The 23,184-nt window shown below is 40.4% G+C and overlaps 1 protein-coding gene across 7 annotated transcripts in view; it reads right to left on the bottom strand.

Annotated features, from left to right (window-relative positions):
* Positions 1-4,214: 4,214 nt before the first annotated feature.
* The window catches only part of LOC120743879 (TOX high mobility group box family member 2-like), an 81,826-nt gene continuing 62,856 nt past the window's right edge, over positions 4,215-23,184 (bottom strand). For 6 of the 7 annotated variants that reach the window (XM_040047850.1, XM_040047852.1, XM_040047853.1 and 3 more), the window contains 5 exons: positions 11,676-11,906; positions 9,359-9,439; positions 7,163-7,561; positions 6,332-6,471; positions 4,215-5,419 (listed from right to left, as the gene is read on the bottom strand). In XM_040047850.1, coding sequence (XP_039903784.1) covers positions 5,374-5,419; positions 6,332-6,471; positions 7,163-7,561; positions 9,359-9,439; positions 11,676-11,906 — 897 coding nt within the window. In that variant the 3' untranslated portion in view covers positions 4,215-5,373. The remainder of the gene's footprint in view (positions 5,420-6,331; positions 6,472-7,162; positions 7,562-9,358; positions 9,440-11,675; positions 11,907-23,184) is intronic. The other variant, XM_040047851.1, reaches the window with a different exon arrangement.

The raw sequence follows: 23,184 nt of genomic DNA, 5'->3' as shown, positions 1-23,184 counted from the left end.
TACCAGCATCTCCGTTTGTGCGCCATTGTTGTGAGACGGCGTAGATATGCTCAGATATCGTAGTAGTGTTCGTAGTTAGCCTCAGTGTTTGTACTGAACGTATTTGATGTCTGTGCCAGCCGTGCCAGTGCTGATATTCTATTTCTTTTTGTCACTGTATGACCAAAATGAATGTTGCAACTTTAGAGATGCTGGCTTTGCTTGTAATTTTTGTAGGAAATGTACCTGGAGAGAGGTTTGAGGTTTTCCCAGCGTATTTCCTGGTCCAGTGAAGGCCTGGGAAGGGAGGAGCTTCTGAGGAATGTTAAGGGGGATTGAAATCATGTGGAGTGGGAAAAAGGTTTCTTACTTTTGCACACAATGGAGAGACAGTCTCCTTACAAATCTACCACAGATGTACGTATTGTCAGCCTACTCACTGTGCTGGCAGTCCAGGTTTCACAGGCCCCTTTCCAGTGAAGGGAAAGGTCTGAAAAAACATACTAATTCATACTGGTTGCTATTCCTTTAACATTAATGCAGCAGAAGCTTTCAGACAAGAACAAAAGAAAGTCTGTGAGAAAAATGACCTTTGACATTCTCACTGGTAACATCAGACTTTCCGTGGTGAGACACAAACAGCTCTTCTTTTTCTTTTTTTTAAAGGAACCCTCTTTAATCTTATTTGTATAAGTTAATGGAAATGTGAAGTTTAAATACAAACATGTAAGTACATTTGCAATTAGCATGCAACAATATTTCTCCCACTTAAAGTATTTAATACGGATTCTTTATTAATGCAGATTGCATACAGATTTAAAAAGAGAATAGCTGAATGCAAATGCTTGCAAAGTTGGCACTGTGGCCATCTTTAAAGGTGAGCTCTCTGAAAGCACACCAATGAAAAACACAGTCCTCGAAGACACGCCCCTTACTTAATGAATCTACTTAAATTAAAGCCCTGAACACACACGTGTGTCTAAAAACACACTGATTCCAGTTACGATGATAAGCGGTCTCATATATTTTATTTTATGCACAACGTGCTGCATCGGTGTGTGTGCATTTGTGTGTGTAAAGTATTACTATATGTGAAAATCAATAACGCAAATGTAATTGAGAACAAAGGAAGCTCATATTTTTGATTCTATAATCGAGAGTACCTATTGTAACTGTTGTCTGTGAGTGACCATAGTAGGTACTGTACGTGTAAAAAATAAAACTATTTTGTTCAAAGTTTGATTGTTTGCGCTTTTGTAAAGCAGACGGCCAACAAAAGGAGTCAGAGGATTAAAATCTGATTGCTTGCTCCTGTAGAAATGCAGCAGCTGGTCGACAAAAGGCCGGCCGAAGCCCCTCTTCAGGCACCGGCTTCAGATAAAACAAAGATTCTCTGAACATGACATCCTAACGTCCAAATGAGGATGTTTCTCAAAATAGCGTTATCATCTCAGCCATCAAATGTTTGGTAGTGCTCTGTGTCACATGCACATTGCTTCTTGTTTGTCCTGTCTTGTTTGTTGGCTCTCAGACAATGACGCTGCCGACCCGCTGTGCTGTCAGGGGACTTCATATCCGTCTGAAGAGGAAATGAGACGGCCCGATGGCTGCTGATGGAGCTCTTATCAGAGCTGCTGGACACAATATTAGTGATGGGGGATTGGACAGGCAAGGAGCCGATGAATGCGCAAGTCACATCTACAAATACAGAGTATTTTGATATATTAAGTGAAGATGGAAGTGGGGAAAGGGTTCAAAGCATTTTCAGAAGATGTGGTGAAGTCGAGGTGTTAGTGTATTCTTTGTCTTGAAGACAGTGTGGGTAAAATCAGTTTTTTTTAAAAAATATGTATATAATATTATACAATTAGTTTAGATTACAGAAAGCCGACTATTGCAAATGTTTTTGTTATAACATATGATCATTTTACAGCTTCTAAAAACAAAAAAACTTTCATCTGCTTTTGGCATCAACATTAGGGCTGTGTATCCAACACTAGATTTCACCAGCAGGTGGCGATAGAGGCCCATCAATAGAAAAATGATGGCGAATCACTGAAAGGAAACTGCCGAACTACGGTAATCACCCACGCAATAAAACAACAAAACATATTAAATTTAGAACATCTGCCTTTGAAACTGTGCAAACCTTATTATTAACATTACTAATCTCTACGTTTCCGTTCACAAATTATTAAATTAGTCTAACAAATGCTAGTTTACCTGTATTTTAGCAGAGTATTTTTCCTAAGACGAACATGCTGCAGATGAAGATGAGCCATGGGTGAGGGTTGCTCAAGGGCACAACTGAAGAGGGAATGATAGTGAAGCCTTTGATATCCTTTATCACTGTTAAAACATATCAGCGTCCCACTTTTAGGAATCTGATTTACTATAATTAAAGTATCTTTCTATTTTGAGGGTTTAGGGCAAGGATGTCAAACTCATTTTATATTTTGGTACAACCCATTTTGATCCTAAGTGGGACAGACCAGTGAAACTCTCCTGGCTGTTAGCGTAAAGAAGCTTAACTACACATTTAATCCCAGAGACATTTTAATATAAGAACACGAAACTCAGTTTGAGCAGTACATCTCAGTTTGTCTGCATGTGAAATAACTGTTGCTCTGGACCTAAACTGCAAGAAATAAATGTTCTGTTAGCTTATTGCACAAACTGTCATATAGTTATAAAACAGAACATTTGTAATAATTGACAGAATGACGTTTTTTAAACATGATTTTTTACAGTAAACCTACCGTAAAAACCAAACATTTCTATAGCACCTGGCGAAAAAAAACAGGCACTCTGTTATTTCATTGTATATCTATTACTTGTTTACTCTGACTTGTCATGGGGGAGCGCTTTATCAGTAGAAAAAGCCATAAAACTTATGAAATTATAAGCTTGTAAACATTTTTTATATTTTTGTTCTTTACATTTTCGAAAGCCGTGTGATGCATCAGATTGGAGTCTCTGACAGGCCCATTCTGGCCCCCGGGCGCTATGATAGACACTCGCTTTAGGGGAACTAACAAACTGGGAGGTTATAGTTTTGTGAATCGGCTCTAGGGGGCACTGCGCCATCACCACGATGGAAAGAGAGAGCAAGAGGGCAAAAGAGAGAGGGAGAGGGGGAGTAGAAAGGGTAGAGAAAGCGCTGATGCGAAAGGCTGATAGATTCCATTTCTATTTTACCTTTAATCCAACTGTGAAATTCATAACTAAAAGGCAGATTTTGTTCTTCTTCTCAGGTAGTTCTCTGAAAGGCCGTGTACTGCTGCATCAACTCTGAGTTTCATCATGGCACCTTTTAGCAAAAAAAACATGGCCAGGGGGCAGGAAAAAAATGTTGCTTGGTGTTTTATATTGATCTAGTCTGGATTTTATGGGGTGGGGAAGAAAAAAATAGAAACAGCGAAAAGGTTAAAAGCACGTTAAATGAAGTTACACTATCAAGCCTTAACTTTTCACCTAATGAGCCATGTGACAGCAGCTACATCAACTCCTGCTACATCAAAGGTAATTCTCCTAATTAACCCCAGACACATGCAGGGGGAATGCAAAGTTGCGTTTACAGGTTGCTGCAGCGATCAGGCAGAGCTCATCAAAAACACTAATGAATCTGTTAAGACTTAATGACAGCCATGCAGTCAAAAACAAGCAGAGACGCACACCTTTTTTTGTTTTGTTTTTCACTTTAAACATTTTATTACAGACAAAAGAAAACAAAGGAAGTAATTGTGACACAAAAAAGAAAAGAAAAAAGAATCTAATGCTGGTACATTAGCACCAACAGCAGTTTTTGAAAAAATATTATTCTAATAATCATGTAGTTTGATCATTAATAGTAATAATAATAATAATAATGATAATAATAATAATGCACCCTGATGAAAATAAGCCAAAATTTTACTTCATTTCATTTATAAATAGATGTGGAACCTGCAACCAAATTAAATAGAATGACCATATGATATTTAACAAAAACATAATGGGTTCTCTCATCACTGGCTTTAAAACTTTAAAAGAAGTATGTTTGGCAGGTTTATACACAAAATTAAAATATCTGTCCTGACGAGCAATCCTCTGAAACAAAATCCTGCTACAGTGAAAAAAAAAAGAAAATCTTAAAGAATTATTTTTCTTTACAGAAAAAAAAGATAAAGATGAGTTCAACACAATTCTAAAACACCTAATAAAACTAGTCAAAAACTTTAAAACCCACTGTTATGTTTTTTTTTCTTTTTTAACCTTTAGTAACATTTCACATTTAGCAACTTTTTTTTTTTTTTTTTGTTATTCACCTGTACAAGTGGTGCTGGGACTAAGGGGTGGCTGGGCGGGGTCACAGGTGTAGGGGAGGAGGGTGTGGTCTTTACTGACCTAGTAAGTAGGAGGAGCTAAAAGGAGAGGTTTCAATCTTTGACCTCTACAGTTCTGCAGCGTCCTGAGGCCATGTGAAGAGAGTGCGACACTCTCTACCGGAGCTCTGCCAGCTGTGGAGGAAATTGAGCATTTTGCAGTCTTTGCATTTCCCTCTTTATTTTGGAGAGATTTGAGACTGGTGAACACAGTTTCAACACGAGTTTTAGTGTGTGTATTCCCTCACTGAATCCGCCTGCACAGAAAAAAAAAAACAATTGGAAAAAAAAAGAAAAAGAAAAAGGCAAGGGACTGCAGCTAAATACACACATAAGAGGAATCCATTTTGGTGATATTTACAATCACGCTGTGATAAATAAAGGAAAGGATGAAGTCCTCTACTGAGGGCAAGGATGATTTACAAATGCGTTTGTGACTATACCTTCATTTTAAATGTCGCTTTGCTTTCACTCACTTCGGGTGTTTCAGTCTGTCCCGAAGAACATCCACCCCGATGGGGTGACTATATTCTATTTTCCTGCGTTAGCTTTTCTACCCAAGACCCTACACTTGGAGTATGCTTTGAGCATTTTAACTCCCCAAAACAAGGGCAGTCCATGGCAAACAGCGTAATGGAGCAAAGAGGAGTGGAATCATCTTTTAAAAAAAAATCTAGACAAAATGAGAAGATGTTTTTTTTCTTTCTTTTTCTTTTCTTTTTTTTTTTTGGTCTTCATTTCCAGTATGTTGGCATGAGCTTAAAACTCACTGCCCCCTCAAAAAATGGAAAGTTCACTGATAAGGAAAAAAAAAAAAAGCAAGAGAAGTGCCTCGGGCTTCTGGCCGATCTAAGTGCTTGGCAAATAGGTGAAGTTACTGTAGCAGTCTTTGGGATTTTCGAAATCCATCAGGAAAAAAAAGAGAGAGAGAGAGAAAGAGAAAAAAAATGGTGTAGAAGCAGATACATCGATGATGTTGTTGTTATGTTAGAAAGCTCCCTGGAGTCTGACATTTGGAGGTCTTTCAACTTCAAGTGAGGTAGAGAGGCTTGTCTCGAGCTCCCATGCCGCTGCTGCTGAGGAAAGAAAGAAAAACGGCGTTAATGTATGGCTGGATATACGTGTGAATACGGGGGTGTTATCCTATATTTCACTGGGAAAATGCTGAAGGATTGTTAAACATTTGTCACGGCGGGACTGGCATTAGAGAGCGGCTTCAGAACAAACATAAAAGCTGACGATGAAGCGCGCACATCAATAAGCGTGAAGCCAAAATTTGAAGATCACTTGTTACTTGAAATGTCAAACACAAAGTCTGTTCTCCAGTTATCTCTACTGACATACTGGAGACAACTTAGCTCCCTCCAAAACTACAAACTACAATGACTTGACACTGAGAGTAAAGGTTTAAGCAAACACCCAATATTACTTCAAAGACTGTCAAACATGATTTGACCTAGGCGTGATCCCGTTTGACATCCAGATGAATCAGCTCTAAATACAGGAGACGCCGACTTCCAGCTCAGCTGCCTCTCAAAGTAGCAACGCAGCGTTTCAGGTGTGAGACAAAACATTCTTCTCGTGCCTGCTCGGATATCTTGATTCAATAAGGCAACGTGTGCCGAGCGAAACAGGGGGAAACTTAATTGGATGTCACACTTTTTTCCAAGCTTGGTAATAGCATTGTTCTACTGCTGCATTACTCATTTCAATTTCAAGGAGATGCTTTGCTTTAGCAGGGAAATTGCAGTTTATGATTAATACTGTCTGAGTCTCTGAGTGTGAAAGTGAAGTGGTTTAGAGTAACTCATTTGGAAAATGAGTAACTGTCAGACAGCTGCTTAGTATTCTCAACAATCAAATGTCTTGGATTGCACTCACAGAGGGACACAGCTTTTTGTGTGTGTGTGTGTCTGACTCTGTAATTCCCGTAAGGAAAGAACTAATATACTAACAGCATAATATTGTAAGCGGTGCAAAGAGCTCACCTGCAATGGTTGGGTCCGCAGTCCCTGTTGCAGTACTCGCTATCCCAGTCGGGGTTCTGGCCGTGCACTGGATTGGGGGCCCCGGGAGACTGTGAGCCCCCAACACTGTTCTGGTAATCAGCTTGAATATGGGAGAAACCCTGCAGATAGCAGGAGAGGCGAGATGAGCACAGGATGTTACACGACTTCAGCTTTATGATGGCCAGCCATCAGAGTTTGCTGAGCCATGATACTGTATAAGGCTAAATGTTGCCACTGGTCTATATGAGTTGTTACGCATTCACATTTGGCCCCATTGCATTGACGAAATCACCCTTCTTAGTTTGGCAAGACACCCTGCTGCTGGAATGGAAACATTATGGACTCAGAGGGAAAGGAGAAAACAGTTTGATTGAGACTAAATGGGTCTTTTATGCGTTAAAAGAGGAATTGAGAACTCTTTATTAGAGAGCGAGGCTTTACTGGAAGTTTTTCCTCTTTAGAAAACAGCAGTAACCGATGAATAACTGTTGTTGATTTTATATTAAATCACAACGGGAGAAGCATTAGACGCTGAATATCTATGGAAGCTAATTAGGAAGTAAATAAAGGTGATGATATTTGTATATTTGTATGTGAAGTGAGTCTAGAGGAAACACAAATCCCTTTGGGGTTATATAAGGAATGGGCATCTGGTGGAAAATATCTGCCAAATGAAACATGCAGAGCTACTCGAGTGGCGACCCAACAATCGAGAAGCTGAAAGTAGCTCATGATGTCTGCTAGCATGTGTGTTGTTGATCATCTGTAGAAGAAGCATGCATAGTGAATTTTAATAACAGCTAGACCAACCTGTTGGCTGAGAGGAGGGGAATGCAGAGGTGCCTGGAGCCCCATTTGGTGCGAGATGATTGGTTGCGACTGCTGCATTCGGATTGGCTGGTTGAGCAGGGAGCTCTGATGCAGGGAGAGCTGAGCGTGCGGATGCAGAGGTGGGCTGATTTGGAAGGGTGCTGGGGGAGAGGCACTCATGCTGGGTGGGAGCATCTGGGACTGGCCGAGGGTCTGCGCCAGTGTGTGGCGGGGTGGCCCGCCGTAGCTCTGGAGGTCTGACAGGGGAAAGGAGCCCGGCGGGCCCAGGTACGGTGAGGAGGGCTGAGGGGGCACGCTGTACAGAGGCTGCTTGGGGGGCATCATGTGGGAGGACTGGCTGGTCTGCTGGGCACTTTTTGGTTCAGGGTCATTGTATGTCTGTGGATGAAAATACATCATATTAAGACAAGAAAGGCCCCATTAAGGACACTGCACTCATCAGCCAATATTCATCTGATAATAACACGTCTCCCTCATTCCTTTTAAAGCGAAACTTTTTTTTTTCCGTCATGCTCTGTATTGTTGAATAGGTTTTATTTTTTTTAAACTGCACGCATTGTTATGCTACAGGAAAGTGCCAGCAAGCAAACCAGGTCGTATCTGTTTCCTATCACAGCCACAGGGATATCCTGCTATTTTCCATCATACATTTTTGTTGGACTTACAGAGAATTATTTTTTAAAGCAATAGTTTGAGATCTTTGCTTCTTTGCTTTCTTTCTAAAATTTCGATGAGAAAAATCAACAGATCCATGCAGCTGTTTCCCCTGATCTAGTATTTATGCAAAGCTGAGCTAGCTTTCTTATTAAGCATGTAGGTATGTAATAAAGGCTTTTTCATCTAATTAGAACCTAAACAGGCTATCTCCTAAAGCGTTACATTTACTGCTGAATTATTTGTGGAAAGCTTGCACCCTTGCACAAATTACTTTCTTTATTGACTGAGGCTTTGTTTACTAAATCTCTACGAGGCTCCAGGCTGTGCGTAAAATATAATCTATATCAATATTCATAATGCGCAAAATATGAGAATAAACCCCTGCTGGATTTTTCTTTTAAGCATGCGACAGTTGTCACCTCTACACCCATGTAGAGGAGCTGACAGATGGGCAAAGATTGTACAGATTAAAAACAAAAAAATCGTAAACTTCACCAAAAAACCCCTCTGAATTTGACCTTTCCCAGGCTGGACAGTACCACACTGAGCAGGAGCAACACCCGTAAAACACCCCACCTCTATCTTCACCCCACCCTCTCCAGGCTCCTGTGATGAGCTGTCAGATTGCTCATCTCCAGCCATCAGTGTTGATTAGAAGGTAATGGAGCCCATTTGTATGAATAGAGCAAGGGGCCGAGGTAATGATCAATACACACCTTGACAGATAGATGGGAAAAGGAGTGGGACACACACACCCACACACACACGTGCACACACACACATACATATATGCAGGACCCCAGGCAGAGAAATGAGACTGTTTGCCTGCAGAACAAATGGAATGACAAAAGGAATCTTCACCACACTACATTGTGTGTTGTTAATACAAGACGGCACTAAACAATGCAATTCGCAGCCCTCCTCCTTGCCTTTCGTTATTCCCTGTGCTGCGTTGCTGGTTTATACAAACCGGCATCATTCATGGGGCAAAAAGGATGTCATAGATCTGAATTAGCGGGAAAGTGTCAGAGGTGGGAATAGCAGCAAAGCCCACAAATGCCTCTGTTGATTTGGATGTGCTTCCAGCTCTAGATGACGAGAGGAGGAACTAATGCAGGACACAGGTAAATTAATGATTGCTTATTTCCAAAGATACATACAGTACAGAGTATCTGATAGCCCACATAGCGCATAAGAGTTATTATATTGTCTTCTCTAAGCCGCATACACATTATGGCCATTATGGATGTGTGCTTTGACTGGCCGACCCCTCCCCCAACCCTTCACCCTATATCACCATACCAACTACAAACCCCTACCCCCACTGTGCACCCTATGGAAATCAAGTATTGTTCCAAATAGGGCCTGTACTTTTAGCATCACATGCCCCCCCCCCAACCACACTCTTTTTCACCACCACCAGCTCATACGAAAGAAGGTCCTCCCAGCCCATTAGCAAGTATTTTACATCCAATCCATCATCAGTCTTAGCCAGGGCCTGCGTGTCATAAGCGTTACCTTGGAAACCAGACTGGCTCGGTACGCGGCCAAGGCTTTCAGGTACTCTTTCTTAGCCGCCTCGGTTTTCCTCTTGTACCCCTGTGAAGAAATAAAATCAAAACAAGAGGCTTCAGGTGAGAGCAGAGTTTGACTCGCTCATAAACGTGCAGACACACACAGACACACACATCTGTCAATAAACACACACACACACGACTTTTTTTTAAAGGCAAACTCTAACACTCTCTTAAACACATCCTGCGCACATGAACATGCACGCACACACAAACATACACACACATACACATAAAAAGATGCTTAATGTTTCCCTTTCCATCAGAGCCAATGGTACAGAACACCTCTATTTCCTCATCACAGCACTAATACTCCCTCATCTCAATGTGTCTCTCTCTATTGTAGCGACACATCATTTCCATTCCAATCCACCTAGAGAAATGAACTGGAACTTCTCTCTCTCTGTCCCTTTAGCTCCACAATAACACTATCAGTACATTAGTGATAAACCAGAATGGTTGTTGTCATTTGGCACATTACGATGTGAGTTTTGTTTGAAACTGCCTTTCATATTGTCAGAGGGATGTACAAGCCTCTGATGTCATGTGTTTTCCAACAGACTGAAGTGTGTTTGCATGAAGAATGTGAGTTTGTGAGCGCACATGGACTTCTGCGTGTGTGCTGTTGTACAGGTATTTTCTGCCAGCATATATAGGTGTATATATATATATATATATATATATATATATATATATATATATATATGTAATGATGAGTGTCTGTGTAGGATGCAACACCATGATGGAAAATGGTGCTATTAACTATAAGGGCTATGAGGCAAAATGAGGCAAAATTATGTCTATTATGCAAAACAAAAAGAAAAGATAGAGAAAAATCCTTCTTAGTAGGAAAAAAATGTGTTTATATACTCTACTGTTGTTGCAGTACTGGAGCCGGTATGAACACATTTACTGATATCAAAATGATACTTTTCTAAATGTTTTGCACAAACACGTCTATTCATTCAGCAAAGGACCTGAAACTTTAATAATCTTAAAAGTTTTCTGAAAACAAGCCACAATGCAGGAACTTGAAATCTTTTTATGTGATTGATGTACACTGGTAAAGCACTAAGCTAGTCTAGAAGCTACACAGGAGCTTTGCAGAGCCCTGTCTGAACTCTTTTACATCCTTTCCTAAAATTACACTTTGTTCATCCCATGAAACAGACGATTTAATTAACAGCTAACAACTGCGATTTCTCTTGCAGGTGAAAACCCACGAAAACTAAAGTGATGGCCGTCTATATCTGTCATCAGTATTACTTCCCACCTATTACTGCTGAATTGAAACTAGAGATCATGTCGAATAGAGGAAAAAAAACAATAGATTGCTCCTCCTGGATAGCCAAGATGCCCTTCAGCTCAATCCAAGGATGAGTCGATAGTGGAGGGAGCTCACTAATTCTGTATTCTAGGCAGGATCAAAATAGAAGGCGAGAGATATAAATAAAGAGAGTGGAAATGAGAACTTCACACATTCCAGCTTGTCAGAGGGCCAATGAAGATACATATTGTGGAGGCTGGTGGGACAGAGGAAATGGGACACTACCTTGGCCTAGCGCTTTGTGGGAGGTTTTTTTTTTGGCAAAGATGAGTTTCAATTTTTCTGTTTTATTTCTGGAAAAGCCGTTTTCACTTTCTATGGACACTACACTGCTAAGATAGATGGCTTTGATAGTAATCACATTCACATGTGATTGCTTGCTTTTGCAGAGGTGCGCGAGCGCGTGAGTATGTGTGTATTTACCTCCTGCATAACATTATCAGTCCTAGACTCTTTAAATCTCCCCAGGCATGTTTATATTTTTCCCATACTGACCATTTCCTGCCTATAAAATGTCCTACTTTGTTAGTCTCAGACTGTTTTATGGCTGTTGTTGCAGAGAACACTCCCCCTCCCTCCGTTTCCTTCCCTTTGGTAGAATTAAATTTAGAAAGAAAATCATTTTAATGAGAGTCAGGGGAGTGGGGATAAACGGATGGATTATCTTTGGAAAGAGAAGAACTAGCTCATTAAGGTGAGCTGTATCTCACAGCAATGTTCTGGTAATTACACGGCAGATAATGCCAACGAAAGGCTGCCTGCCTCTGCTGCAGCACATGCGCCATCTACTGGAGCGACCGCAATCAAAATGTGTACGCGTGTTTGCGTCATTGCACACTGTGCGTGCTCCCATCTGGAAAGCTCATTTTGGTGCCTAGACTTTTGCACAGCATGTTGTTTTAAACCTTCTGCACCTACACGAAATAGTTTTTACCTGCTTCTGTTCTTCGCCTAGGCTGTCCCACATGGAGGCCACGATCTTGGACACGTCCCCGAAGGTAGCATTTGGGTTTTGGCCCTTGATGGCTGCTTGGGTGTCTCTGAAGAAGAGCGCATATGCAGACACGGGTTTCTGTGGCTCGTTGGGGTCCTTCTTCTTCTTCTTCTTTTGAGGTTTGGGTTTGGGCTTCATCATTTCTGCTGAGGGTCGCTTCTCACTGCTTATCTGAAGACAGAAGAAATGGATGGGGAGAAAGAGAGACAAGGAAACCGTCATAAATCACTTCATAATATCAGCTACCGCAGAAAGAAGTTTTATGTGCCCGATGCATTGGTTGGACAAGATACTCTAGTTTTTCCAGGGCATCATGTACAGTATATGTAGGTTATGCACAAACGTACAATTTTGCACAATTTTAGAGAAAGTTAGACTAAATTTCAGTAGCAACCAAAACGTGCCAAAAACGGCGGTACTTTTAGTGTCCACACTGATCTACACAGATTCTTGTGGGAAGCACAGTCAGGTGCTTAGCAGCACTGTTGCCTCACAGCATGGTCCTGGATTTGGATCCACCGACCAGCTGGGGCCTTTCTGTGTGGGCGTTGCATGTCTTCTCTCCAGGTAGGCATGGGTTAGGCTAATGAACAATTCTAGATTGGCCATAGCTGTGAATATATACTCTGCTTTTCACCCTATGACAGCTGAAGTGACCCCAAATTGGATAAAATTGAAAAAAAATTGCTGGTTAGATTCCTGTGTTATTTACTTTTCAGCATAAATAAAATACTGCCAGTGATACCTACTGATATAAATGTGAAAATCCCACATGACTTCCTTCTTGAACTATTAAGTCGAACCTTTTGCCTGTCTGGCAACCCGGATGCCAGCCTACCTAATAGTGTGACGACAACACCACATCAGCTTTTTACCTCTGAGGGGTAAACAGCTGTAAAAAGATGGTTTTGGTCTCTATAGCTAATTAGCCACTTAGCTGAGTGGGAGGATTTACAGTTCCACTCAACCTTGTGAACGTTAAGGTGTAAAGTTCAGGGTGTGTTCACTTTGACTGACAGGTGGAGGAAGGCAGACATCTACACCTCCACTAAACTCACTGAACTTGACCTCTTGCCTTGTTTGTGGTGCCTTTAGGATTTTAGATTTAAATGCAGCTATGTGATAAATACAGTAATCTTAGTTCCAGTTTAATTTAAGCAGGTTTGGGTTATAGGGACATTTCCCAGTAAGTTTGCAAAATGTCACTAGTTGCTTAAATTAATGGCTGCAGAATTAATAGATATTTTATATTTTCCTTTTTTCCTCCTTTTTAAAAAAAAAAAATGCTTCTTTCAAGTGTACCAGAAATAATGGCATGTTTTCAGGAAACCAGCAGAGAGGGAATTTTCCACACACCCAGTTTGTCAACAATAATACACTGCAATCTCTCGACATTTTCAGGAGGCAAAACTGTTCACATCTGTGTGATGTACTTGATCCAATACACATGAATACATTCTCATTTTCCATGCAGGGCTTTGACTGGGAGTCAAATCCAGGTCACCTGATGCTGGATGTGATTCTATATGGAAATTGCCTTCTTTACGGAGATGAACGGAGACGGGAGAGGGAGCCAGGAGAGAGAGGGAGAGAGAGACGGTGAAGAAAAAGTGATGGCTTGATGTTGCCATTAGTAGCAGTGAAACATCAGTTAACCTGATTTCCTGGTTGCTCTAAAGGCAGAAAAAAAACAATCTAATTTCCATCCATATCATAGAAATAATGACATGCGGAATATATGATGATATACATTGGTATTAAGTCAAATGAAAGATGCTGATGTGCACTCGTTGCGGTTGTCGGGTTACGCCGAGTTACTCAAACGTTGTTAAGAGCTCTGAGGGAAGTGACAGCGAATTCTTCTCTATTTTGGCAAACGCGCATCATCTCCAAGGCCAAGTTCCTGTTTAATCATGTTGCATTTTAAAAAAAACTTCTAACCATCTTTGAATGTTTGCTTTCATAATCCACTCATCCAGGGGTTTCAGTGGTAAAGCTCAGTGTGGGTGCAAACCGTGAAAAAAGATTTGTCCCCGCGTGAGTATCGAACAGCAACTTTAGGACATTTAAAGACGTTCATTTCCATTCAATGCATACTTATCACTAGATTAAGCAAAGGCCGTGTTTTCCCCTTTCACCGTCGATTGGAAAACAAGAAACGACTGCCTTTGAAAACTGCATTGTTTTTAGCGAGGCATTTGCCAAACAACATACTGTATTCCACACAGCATGAAATTAACTAATCAAAATTCAAGGTCCAGGAGCACATTTGGCAGCTAAGGAAAACTTCAAAATGGCCTTTGTGGTGTGAAATGAATGAATGTTCCCCATTCAGGATGATGTGAAAGTATTGCTTGTCTATTTCACAGCTTACAGGTAATATTCTTTTTTTCCCCCCCGTGCGTGTGTGTGCGGTTTCATTAAAAAATAATCATCCCTCACTTTTAGGCAATGAGGCAGAAGACAGGCATTTGAAACGACATCTGTTCCACCCAAGCCTTTGAAGTGAAAATAGAATAAACTGAAGGTAGAGCTAATGGAATGACAAAACATAAAAAAGAAGAAGAAGGCTAAATAATCGCCAGGAAAATTCACATGTATTCATACAGAGGAAAGAATGATGACACACAACAGCCCACAGCAGAATGCAATCAACCAGGAGAATAAAGGGCGTATTCTTTCATTTCTTTCTTTATTTCCACGTCTTATAATCAGAGATTCATGTTCTCAGCTCAAGTATATACAGTAAAAAGCTGACAGTGACTCTGAAAGATTAATAAAGATGGCTCACATACTTCTAAAGAGACAACAGTAAGTGAAAACTGCTCACTCTGCACAGTATTAATAATTTTCTCCCAGAAAAATAAGCAGGAAAAAAAAAATCACCCCCTCAGATGATTAATTTGTTCTCATCTTTCTTCAGCATGTTTCATCTAAATCTAATTGTGAAAGTGGTTTCCTTCATTTATGAGATTACCTTTATATATAAATATATATGTATTAAAAAAAACAACTTAATGTAAACTTCTCTGCAAAAAAGGCAATTTAACATCGGATCTTTTTTCTTCCTTAACAAAGTACCACAGAGAAACACTTTTATTAGAATATTAAACTAGGCCCACTGGCCTGTCATTTTGCCTGCTAAATAATCTTTTTGTTTTAATGCGCTCTGCCTGGTTTCCTCACACTCGAGCCCTGAACACCTATTAAGAGAAAACTCCACAGCTTTGACTTTATATTTAAGAAGACCAGTCTCATTAACCGACACAGTCTTCTGTAAAACGAAATATCTTTCAAATGAGAAAGTGAAAAAGTGATCGCAGCCATATTCATCACTATAGTTTTTTCTTTCTGGCCCTGCAAACTATCGACGCTGGATAAACACTTACCCACCACACAGCCAACTACACAATATCAAGCTTATTTTGCCGGGTTCTCTCGTGCAGGTGCAGTGAACAGTAATGATTATGACAGCTGTTGTTGTCAGTTGAGAAAAAGAGACAGTCACATCCCTTATTCATAATGCAACATCTCGTGGCTCCAGTGCATTCTGGTCTATTTTCTGATACTGTTACTGAGAAGACTGGTATCTTGTGCTCTTGCAAGATGGACTCTCTATGCAAAATGTCAAAACTTGAAACTCTTTTTATTATATGCTTACAACAGACAGATTTTAACGTGACTGATATTTGTTTCTTGTCTTGCATCACTGTTATTGTGCTAAAGCTAGCTTAACATATGATGCCATGTTATTTACCAATTTATTTAGCCATCATTTTTATTTTTTATCATTTTGAAACACAAAGGGAAATGCGAGGGAAAACTCAACCCCTCATAATCTGAAGCTGTAACTTTAGTTTAAACACAGGCCTTCTTGTTTAATAAGTATTCACATTTACAGTGCTGGATGGATTCAGTGCAGCCACAACAGTTAAATTCACTGCAGCAGTGCAGAGGTCTCCTTTGGCTTATCTTCTAATTGTAGCTTGCAAAGTAAATCACTCACATGTTTTACATAAAAATGTAAAACGTGTAAATAACAAACTGTGGAAAAAAGTACCAAAGCAAATCCACCTGTAACAATTTACCATGATGTCTTTGGCATTTACATATAAAATCCGGCATTCACATTACAGACAGGCCAGACCAGACAGGTTTATTTAAGTATTTCAGAAACTGTTGATCTACTGGGATTTTCCCACACAACCATCTCTAACGTTCACGGTAAATAGTCCAAAAAAATATCCGGTGGGCGAAAATGCCTCGTTGATGTCAGAGGTCGGAGGAGAACGGCCAGACTGCTTCAAGCTGATAATTCAAAACAAGCACTCTTCGCAACCAAGGCATGCAGAATCTCTGAAAGCACAACACATGGAATCTTGAAGCAGACGAGACCAAACCTGGACAGCAGAAGATTGGAAGACACTGACGAGTCTTAATTTCTGTCTTGTATCAACAGTTCAGTATGGTGGTAGTGGTGGTGTTAGGGATATTGTCTCAGCATGCTCTGGGCGTCTTAATATCAGCTGAGCATCACCTAAATGTCACTGTCAAGTATTATTGCTGACTATGTTCTTCCCTTTATGACCACAGTGTACCCATCTTCTGATGGCTGCTTCCAGCAGGATAATGGACAATGTCACAAAACTGGTTTGTTGATCATGACAGTGAATTCACTGCACTCAAGAGGCCACCGCAGTCACCAGATTTCAATCCAACAGAGCACCCTTGGGATAAAGAATAAAAGTAGCTCTGAAGGCAAAGGGAAGTTCAACCTGCAGGGTGTACCTAACAGATTGGCTGATGAGTGCGTTTAATAACATTTTTTTAAAGTTAAGTAATTGCCTGCCAATTTTCTCCATGCAAGAGGACACAATGCACATTCACAGAGCAGACATACACTGATGGTAAAAAAGCTTTTAAAGACTGCAATTAGGGGGTCGACCAGAAACAGCACGCGGATGTCTTAGGTAAAAAACATCGTGTACACAGCAGCAGAGACTAAATTTATTTCCAACACAGCTTTCTAGTTTACCAGGAAAAGATTGAACTATAGAGTCAGCCTTAGCTTGCTCATCCCATCAGCATTTCTGTTGTCTGAGAGCGAGAGAGATAGTGATGGAGAGAGAGAGAGCGAGAGAGATAGTGATGGAGAGAGAGAGCGAGAGAGATAGTGATGGAAAGAGAGAGAGAGAGAGATGGAAGGGGTGGTAGGTGAAGAGAGAGAGATAAGGAAAAGGAGGGGTAGCTGTGATTCTGAATGGACAGCACTGCACTGGCAAGACAAGATTAGAATTGACAGCCTGGTAACTGCGTCACTATCAAAACAGCAAAGAGAGAGAGAGAGAGAGAGGGGTGGAGGTGGATTTGGGGAATAGTGAAGAAAGTGAGATGCAAAAGAAAAGAAGAGTCGATCTAAAGAAAACAGAAGGAGTGGAAAGATATAGAAAGAAGAAGACTCGCAACGAGGACTGTGTGCACGCGCGGTGACTGACAAAGCTTAAGACAGATGAAAATTAGACAATAAAATCCGATAATAGCATGAGAGTGTATAAAAGTCTTTCTCCAATCACAGTCTTCTTATCATAGTCATTATCATATACAGTGAACAGCAAAGTGGAGAGTGCTGCATAATGTATCAGCTTTGAAAGGCCATAAAAACAAACAGGAACTACTCTAAGGTGATACAATGATGACTGTTACACAAAAGCAAATACTGGGCACAGCGCTAAATCAAAATGAATGCCATGCACTTGCAAAATCTACACACCTTGTTTCATAGATGCACACACACACACGCTATTGGTTTTGAGTGTGTTACACAGTTTGATCTACACAGTAGCTCAAAGAAGAAGAAGAAGATAAAAACCTATTTTTACATGCTTTTTTTTTTGCAGTGAGTGTGCAGTGGCCCGGAGAATGAGCAACAGACTATGAGAGGGTTTTTAAATCTGCAGTTTAAGAACATCAATCGAAAGCCGGTAGTGAAATAAGCTTTGGCCGAGGACTGTAAAAGCAGATTTAACAAGCCGACGTCTCAATAACAAATCATCTAACATTGTTTTCCCGATACAGATTAGCACCTTAATGTTATCTCCAGAATAAAGTACACTTTGAAAGAGGCAAGAAGTGCCGGATGAAGCAAAACTGAGGATGTGGCTATTTACTGGAAATCTGAACGTAAACTGTTTCTTCACCCATCTGCATCACAAATTCCCACAATGGAAAGAAATGCGACATCCCTAATGCGCGCACTACTTTCTGTCGTATTTTAAAGGTTCTCCAACACTTACGCTCTACACTTCTCAGTGATGATGCAGAACGATGACATATAAATGGCTGCAATCCCCAATTCACTTTTCATTGTACAATCAACTGCTGCGTTTTTGATACACAGGGAAGTAGCAAATGATGAAGCGATTGCAGATGCAATTTGCGTAAACTGTCTGTGACTGTTGTTCAAAGTGGTGATTGCAGAGTAATAGCAGATTAAACCCAACGGTTCGTTCTTCAACCTGCACTAACTATTTTTTTTCTTTTTTTTGATCACATGGGGGCAGCGGACACAAGCTGTAAACACAGCGAGTCTGAAGCAAACCGCTTTCCTCTTTCACACTTACAGGAAATGTGGCACAGCAACATTTTTCATTACTGGTGTTGCTCTAATGTCCATCTGACGAATTTCAATCCAACATTTCCTTGTTTTCCTCTCAGTTTGGCTCCTCACCAACTGCTATCTGGCTCTTTATTGGCTAACCTTGAATGTCTGGCTTTTGGTTTTGTGTAGGAAATGTGTGTTTATTGTTTTTTTTTTTGATTGTTTGTTTTGGAAAACACCTGAAATATGATTCACAGACCTGATGGGAGTAGAATGTGTAGATAATTCTCATTGAGTTCATTACCATGACCGACCACTATTACACACAAGTGCTTGTAGGATCCACTGTTAATAACCACAGCCTTAAATTTAATAAACAATGAAGGAAATTCAATAATATATTTAGATTGCACTACAGTGGAATACATCTTTCAGCAAAACAAACGCGGACCTCTTCACAGTAGCTCAGTGAAGAGCTGCACAGCTTAGTGTGGCGGTTGCAGACACTTAAGCCTTTCTGGGTTAATAAATAGATAAATAGTCACAGTTAAAGCACCAGTAGTGAGAATAATGTGATTTCAAGATGCTATATATAATTTCTTTTCCTGTAATTTTCACCACAAGCTGGAACTCAGGGCAATAAGACAAAAATGAGCTCTTATAGATGCTGTAGAAGTGCAAAAATCTATTGTGCCAAACATCTGTAACAGCAATTGTGTAAAACGTACGTAAAACATAAACAAGTCTTTGTTAAGTTTCTGTAATTTTGCAGTTTTTTTTTTAAATTTTTTATAACATGCTCTTAGTCATTATTTAGATATCATTTTCAGCTAGCATTTGAAAGTGCACCTGCACATGATGCAGTCAGCCCCGTTGTCTCAGAAAATGCTGGCAGGCAACATGAGAATGTAAACACATCTGAACGCGTCAGTCCTCTTTAAATTAAAAGTGACTGTAAATACCAGGACTGGCATCCAAAATTCCAGATGATCGTTAAACTTTTTTTTCCCACACAGGTTGAATGATACACAACATGTCATAGTCAACTTTGGATACAGGTTAACACAAATTCCTCTTATCTTACGCTACCAAACGCCGTGTTAGCCTGGTTTCTCTGTATTCCCCACATCCAGCTCAGGATGAAGACTTGATAGGTTAAAATATGTCTTAAAATATATGCAGTGCCCTCCTCATCTGGAAGCAATTACAGCTCTATGTCAGACTGCCCATCTGTAAGCAATAAGCAGGACTGCATGTCAAAGCCGCTGCAAAGATCTCTGAGTGGAACCAGGCACTCGTCCAGAGAGCAGCACTCATCAAATAAAAAATACAGCCTGGCCTAAACAATAATGAACCGGAAGTGCACATTCGTGATCTTGATCTAGGAGACATGAAAGGATGTTAGCAGAATCGTATAGACCTGATATATAGATATATACATATATCTATGTATATATAGATATATACATATATCTATATATACATAAAGAAGCCATTATGGAATTTGTATCCAGTTTTGGTACCATGCCATTACAAATACACAGGGTCATTATGATGGAGTATTTCTACAGTTTTGGGCTGCAATGTGGATTTGATTTCAACTAACATTCCTATTGCTGATACTTTAAATCCAAAGCCATTGCTGAACTAAGCTGCATGATTTATCTGACTCGGGAGAATGACTGACAGCTCTGAGAAACTCCTCCCTACAAGCTCTGCCTAACAGCACTGGACCTACTTAATCAGCCTAAATTGCAAAGTCGAGGCCCTTGTATTTGGTAATGTGGTGAAAACAGTGGCAAGTGAGAGCTAATTAGATTAACGGTAGTTTAACGAGCTGTTGGAGGGGCCCCCGCAGATTGGATTTTAATAAATAGTGGCAAAAGCATCTGCTATGCACTTCCTGGCTCTGCTGGCATCCTAATTGGCCCCAGTGGGTTGCTGTATCTCAGCGCTACACAGTGCAATTTAAGAGGAGAAAAAGGCAAAAGAAAAAAAAGCTTATCTTCTGTCCAGGTAAGTCTGGGGAACGAAATAAAAAATATATCTGTATGATTGCGTGGCTTCACAAGCGAGCTTTATCAGTGTTAATACAATGCTAATGCAGTTACTCGACTTTTATCACCACATCCACAAAATGTCAAAGCAGGAAGAGAGTGCATCTGCAAGTCCAAATAGAGCAGATTTGAACATATTCATCTTTTCCTATTGTTTGTTTTCGAGATGATATGTTCCCATGATGAGGTCTTTGTAGAGGCAACAGCACAGAAAGGAAAAAACAATTAATCAAACATGAATGAGCGACCGTAGCAGGGTTATTTCCATAGCAACAGCCTGAGGGGACAACTTGAACCCTTTAATGTGAGCTGGTGATGTCTCTTTGTAAACATCTGCGCAGCGGGGGGAGAAAGCCAATGAGAGAGCCTGGCAACAGAGGCATCACAGGGCAGCAACCTCTTGGTATCAATCGAAGTTTCCATTATCTAGAGCTGAAAGGACCAAAAAGTGCTCTAAAACATTGCATTTTGAAGCATTTGGAGTTGATAAGTGTCTTTGTACTTGTGCTGTTAAATGCACGAAAACACCTAGGTGTTTTTTTCAGAAAAGCGTCTGGCTGATTAAAAGAAAATATCTTATGCAAATGACAAGAAGAGAGTGATGTTACAAGGAATGAGTTAATTCTTGTAGACATAATTCACCTGGTTTAGCTGCTTGAAGAATCACTTGGATGGTTATCAAAGCCATTTATACAAACAGACTTTCTCAAAGTTGTGCCTCTTACACCAGCTAGAAATCACAGTCATAATCTCTCTCATAATCTCTCTTTGCACCCTGTAAGTGGTGGCCTCCAGCTGTGACCAACAACAGGCACCATACAAGTGCACAAACAGCTTTTATCAAGGGTTTGCTTTTTGTTGGCCGCAAAGGCACCAGACTAATTGTCATTTCACAATTCCCATTTAAAGCAGCGGGAATTATCAAAGCAATCTGCCTTCTTTGTCCACTGGTGGAATTAAAATGCACGAACGCAGTCTTTGAATTTACAAAAGTAACAAGACTAACAAGAGTAATGCATGAAATGGAAAGAAAAAGAGAGCCTCGTGTTCTGAAAGTAACTTGATTGCAGTCTAAAAATGACTTAAAGACCATAAGTATACAGTAGCAGAATAGTAATTCAGTCAACCACAAAGCTCTCAGCTTGTAAAGGGGTACGTGAACAGCCTATAGTTTTCAGCGGTTTATGCTTAAGTCAACAATCCTTCAACAAATCTTCAATCAGTTCTCAGTCAAATGCACAGAAGCAAAAATCACACGTTTTCAGAAGCAGCATAGTCAGAAACAGTCTTTAAAAGCTCTAGAAAAAGATTTGAATAAGGAGTTTTTTCCACTCTCCCAGGGCTCAAACAACTCATCAGAGACTGGGCTAAATGCGGAGCACGACAGCACGACTGCTGGCAGCGGCAGGTATCCGTAACCTTCTTACAAACGCTCTCGTCCCAGACCTCATTGGTTCCCTGGGCGAGAGTAATGGCTTCTTTGCGCTGGGCTGCGCAGTGCTATTGTAGAATCACAGAGCGGTTAATTGAAACAAATGACTCTAATAATGGGACATTATCCCCACAGGCTGGCTTTGCGGTGGGCCTAATTAGCGTCGCGGTGGTGGCGAGGACGAGTCACCACACTGATCCCCTCATAGGAAGGCCCTCTTTTAAGTGGCCAGCATGGGATTCTCTGACTTGTAACATGTAAGGGCGCCAGGCGGTAAACATAAACATGTTTAGTCAACCCTCGGGTCGCCCGAGGGCCCACTGTGCCAGGTGCAGCTTTTTTCCCCGCGCTCTGCTAACGCTACCTTCCTGACTGAGCGAGCTCGAAAGGTTTATGATCATTTTAATTTGTTTTATGATGATTAAACCCCCCAAAACAAAGACTTTTCTCTCTTTATCATACATATCTAAATAAACATATCACTTTTTTTATCTGATGACTGGTTCGGTGTCCGAATAATACATTGAACCTGTTCGATTCCCAAGCACAACAGGTGAAAATCAACACAATCTCACAATTTGCAGCATTTTTGCGTGATAACTGATTATGATTTCAAAATTGCTCCACTTAATAATTTTGTTGATTACGCTCCCCGATTAATCAACAAATCATTTCACCAATTATTATGATTATTTACAATTTTTCACACCGTCGCATGGCATCGCGCTCGCCTTCGGAGTGCCAACGGCCTGTAACTAATGTGACAACACGGGACACTGTTTCCCAGACGTATTTTCATCACCGCTGAAATCTGTTTTTGGCATTACTAATTGTTTACTCTTGTACACGATGATCCTAGAAAGTCAGATATAATGCAGTGTTCAAATCTCTGTGACCAAGCTGTTTTAAATATTCATTAGATGTAACAGTTGCCTAAGGTTATTTGAATTAGCGGCATGAATATTCATGAGCCCCAATGAATGTGCATTTGTTTTTAAAGCTCAATCCGTTAATGCCCGTCTTCATTACTGCATTTTGAACCCTGCATAATGAGCAGCGCAAAACAAAGCTTTACTTTTTTAAAAAGCCCGATTCTATTTTGAAGCCTACTTGTCTCGGTTTAAACGAAACGGGAATGCCCCACCAATTATCTTGCCGTCATTTCTTTTGACAGCTACAAGACACATTGTTCACCCCTGTTGTGGAGTGTAGCACTGAAGGGCATCTGTCTTTTTTTTCTTTCTTTTTTCCTCTCTCAATTTTTTTTTTTTTTTTTTGTGAAATAGAAAGCCGCAACAGAAAATATTTCTACTGTTCCAAAAGTGATTTATCTGGGAACGTCACCAAGATGTCATATCTATT

The sequence above is a fragment of the Simochromis diagramma genome, unplaced genomic scaffold, assembly GCF_900408965.1.
Source record: "Simochromis diagramma unplaced genomic scaffold, fSimDia1.1 OVJJ01000387.1, whole genome shotgun sequence".
Taxonomy (NCBI): domain Eukaryota; kingdom Metazoa; phylum Chordata; class Actinopteri; order Cichliformes; family Cichlidae; genus Simochromis; species Simochromis diagramma.
The sequence above is the reverse complement of the archived record's forward strand: the minus strand, read 5'-3'. Positions and strand labels throughout refer to the sequence as shown.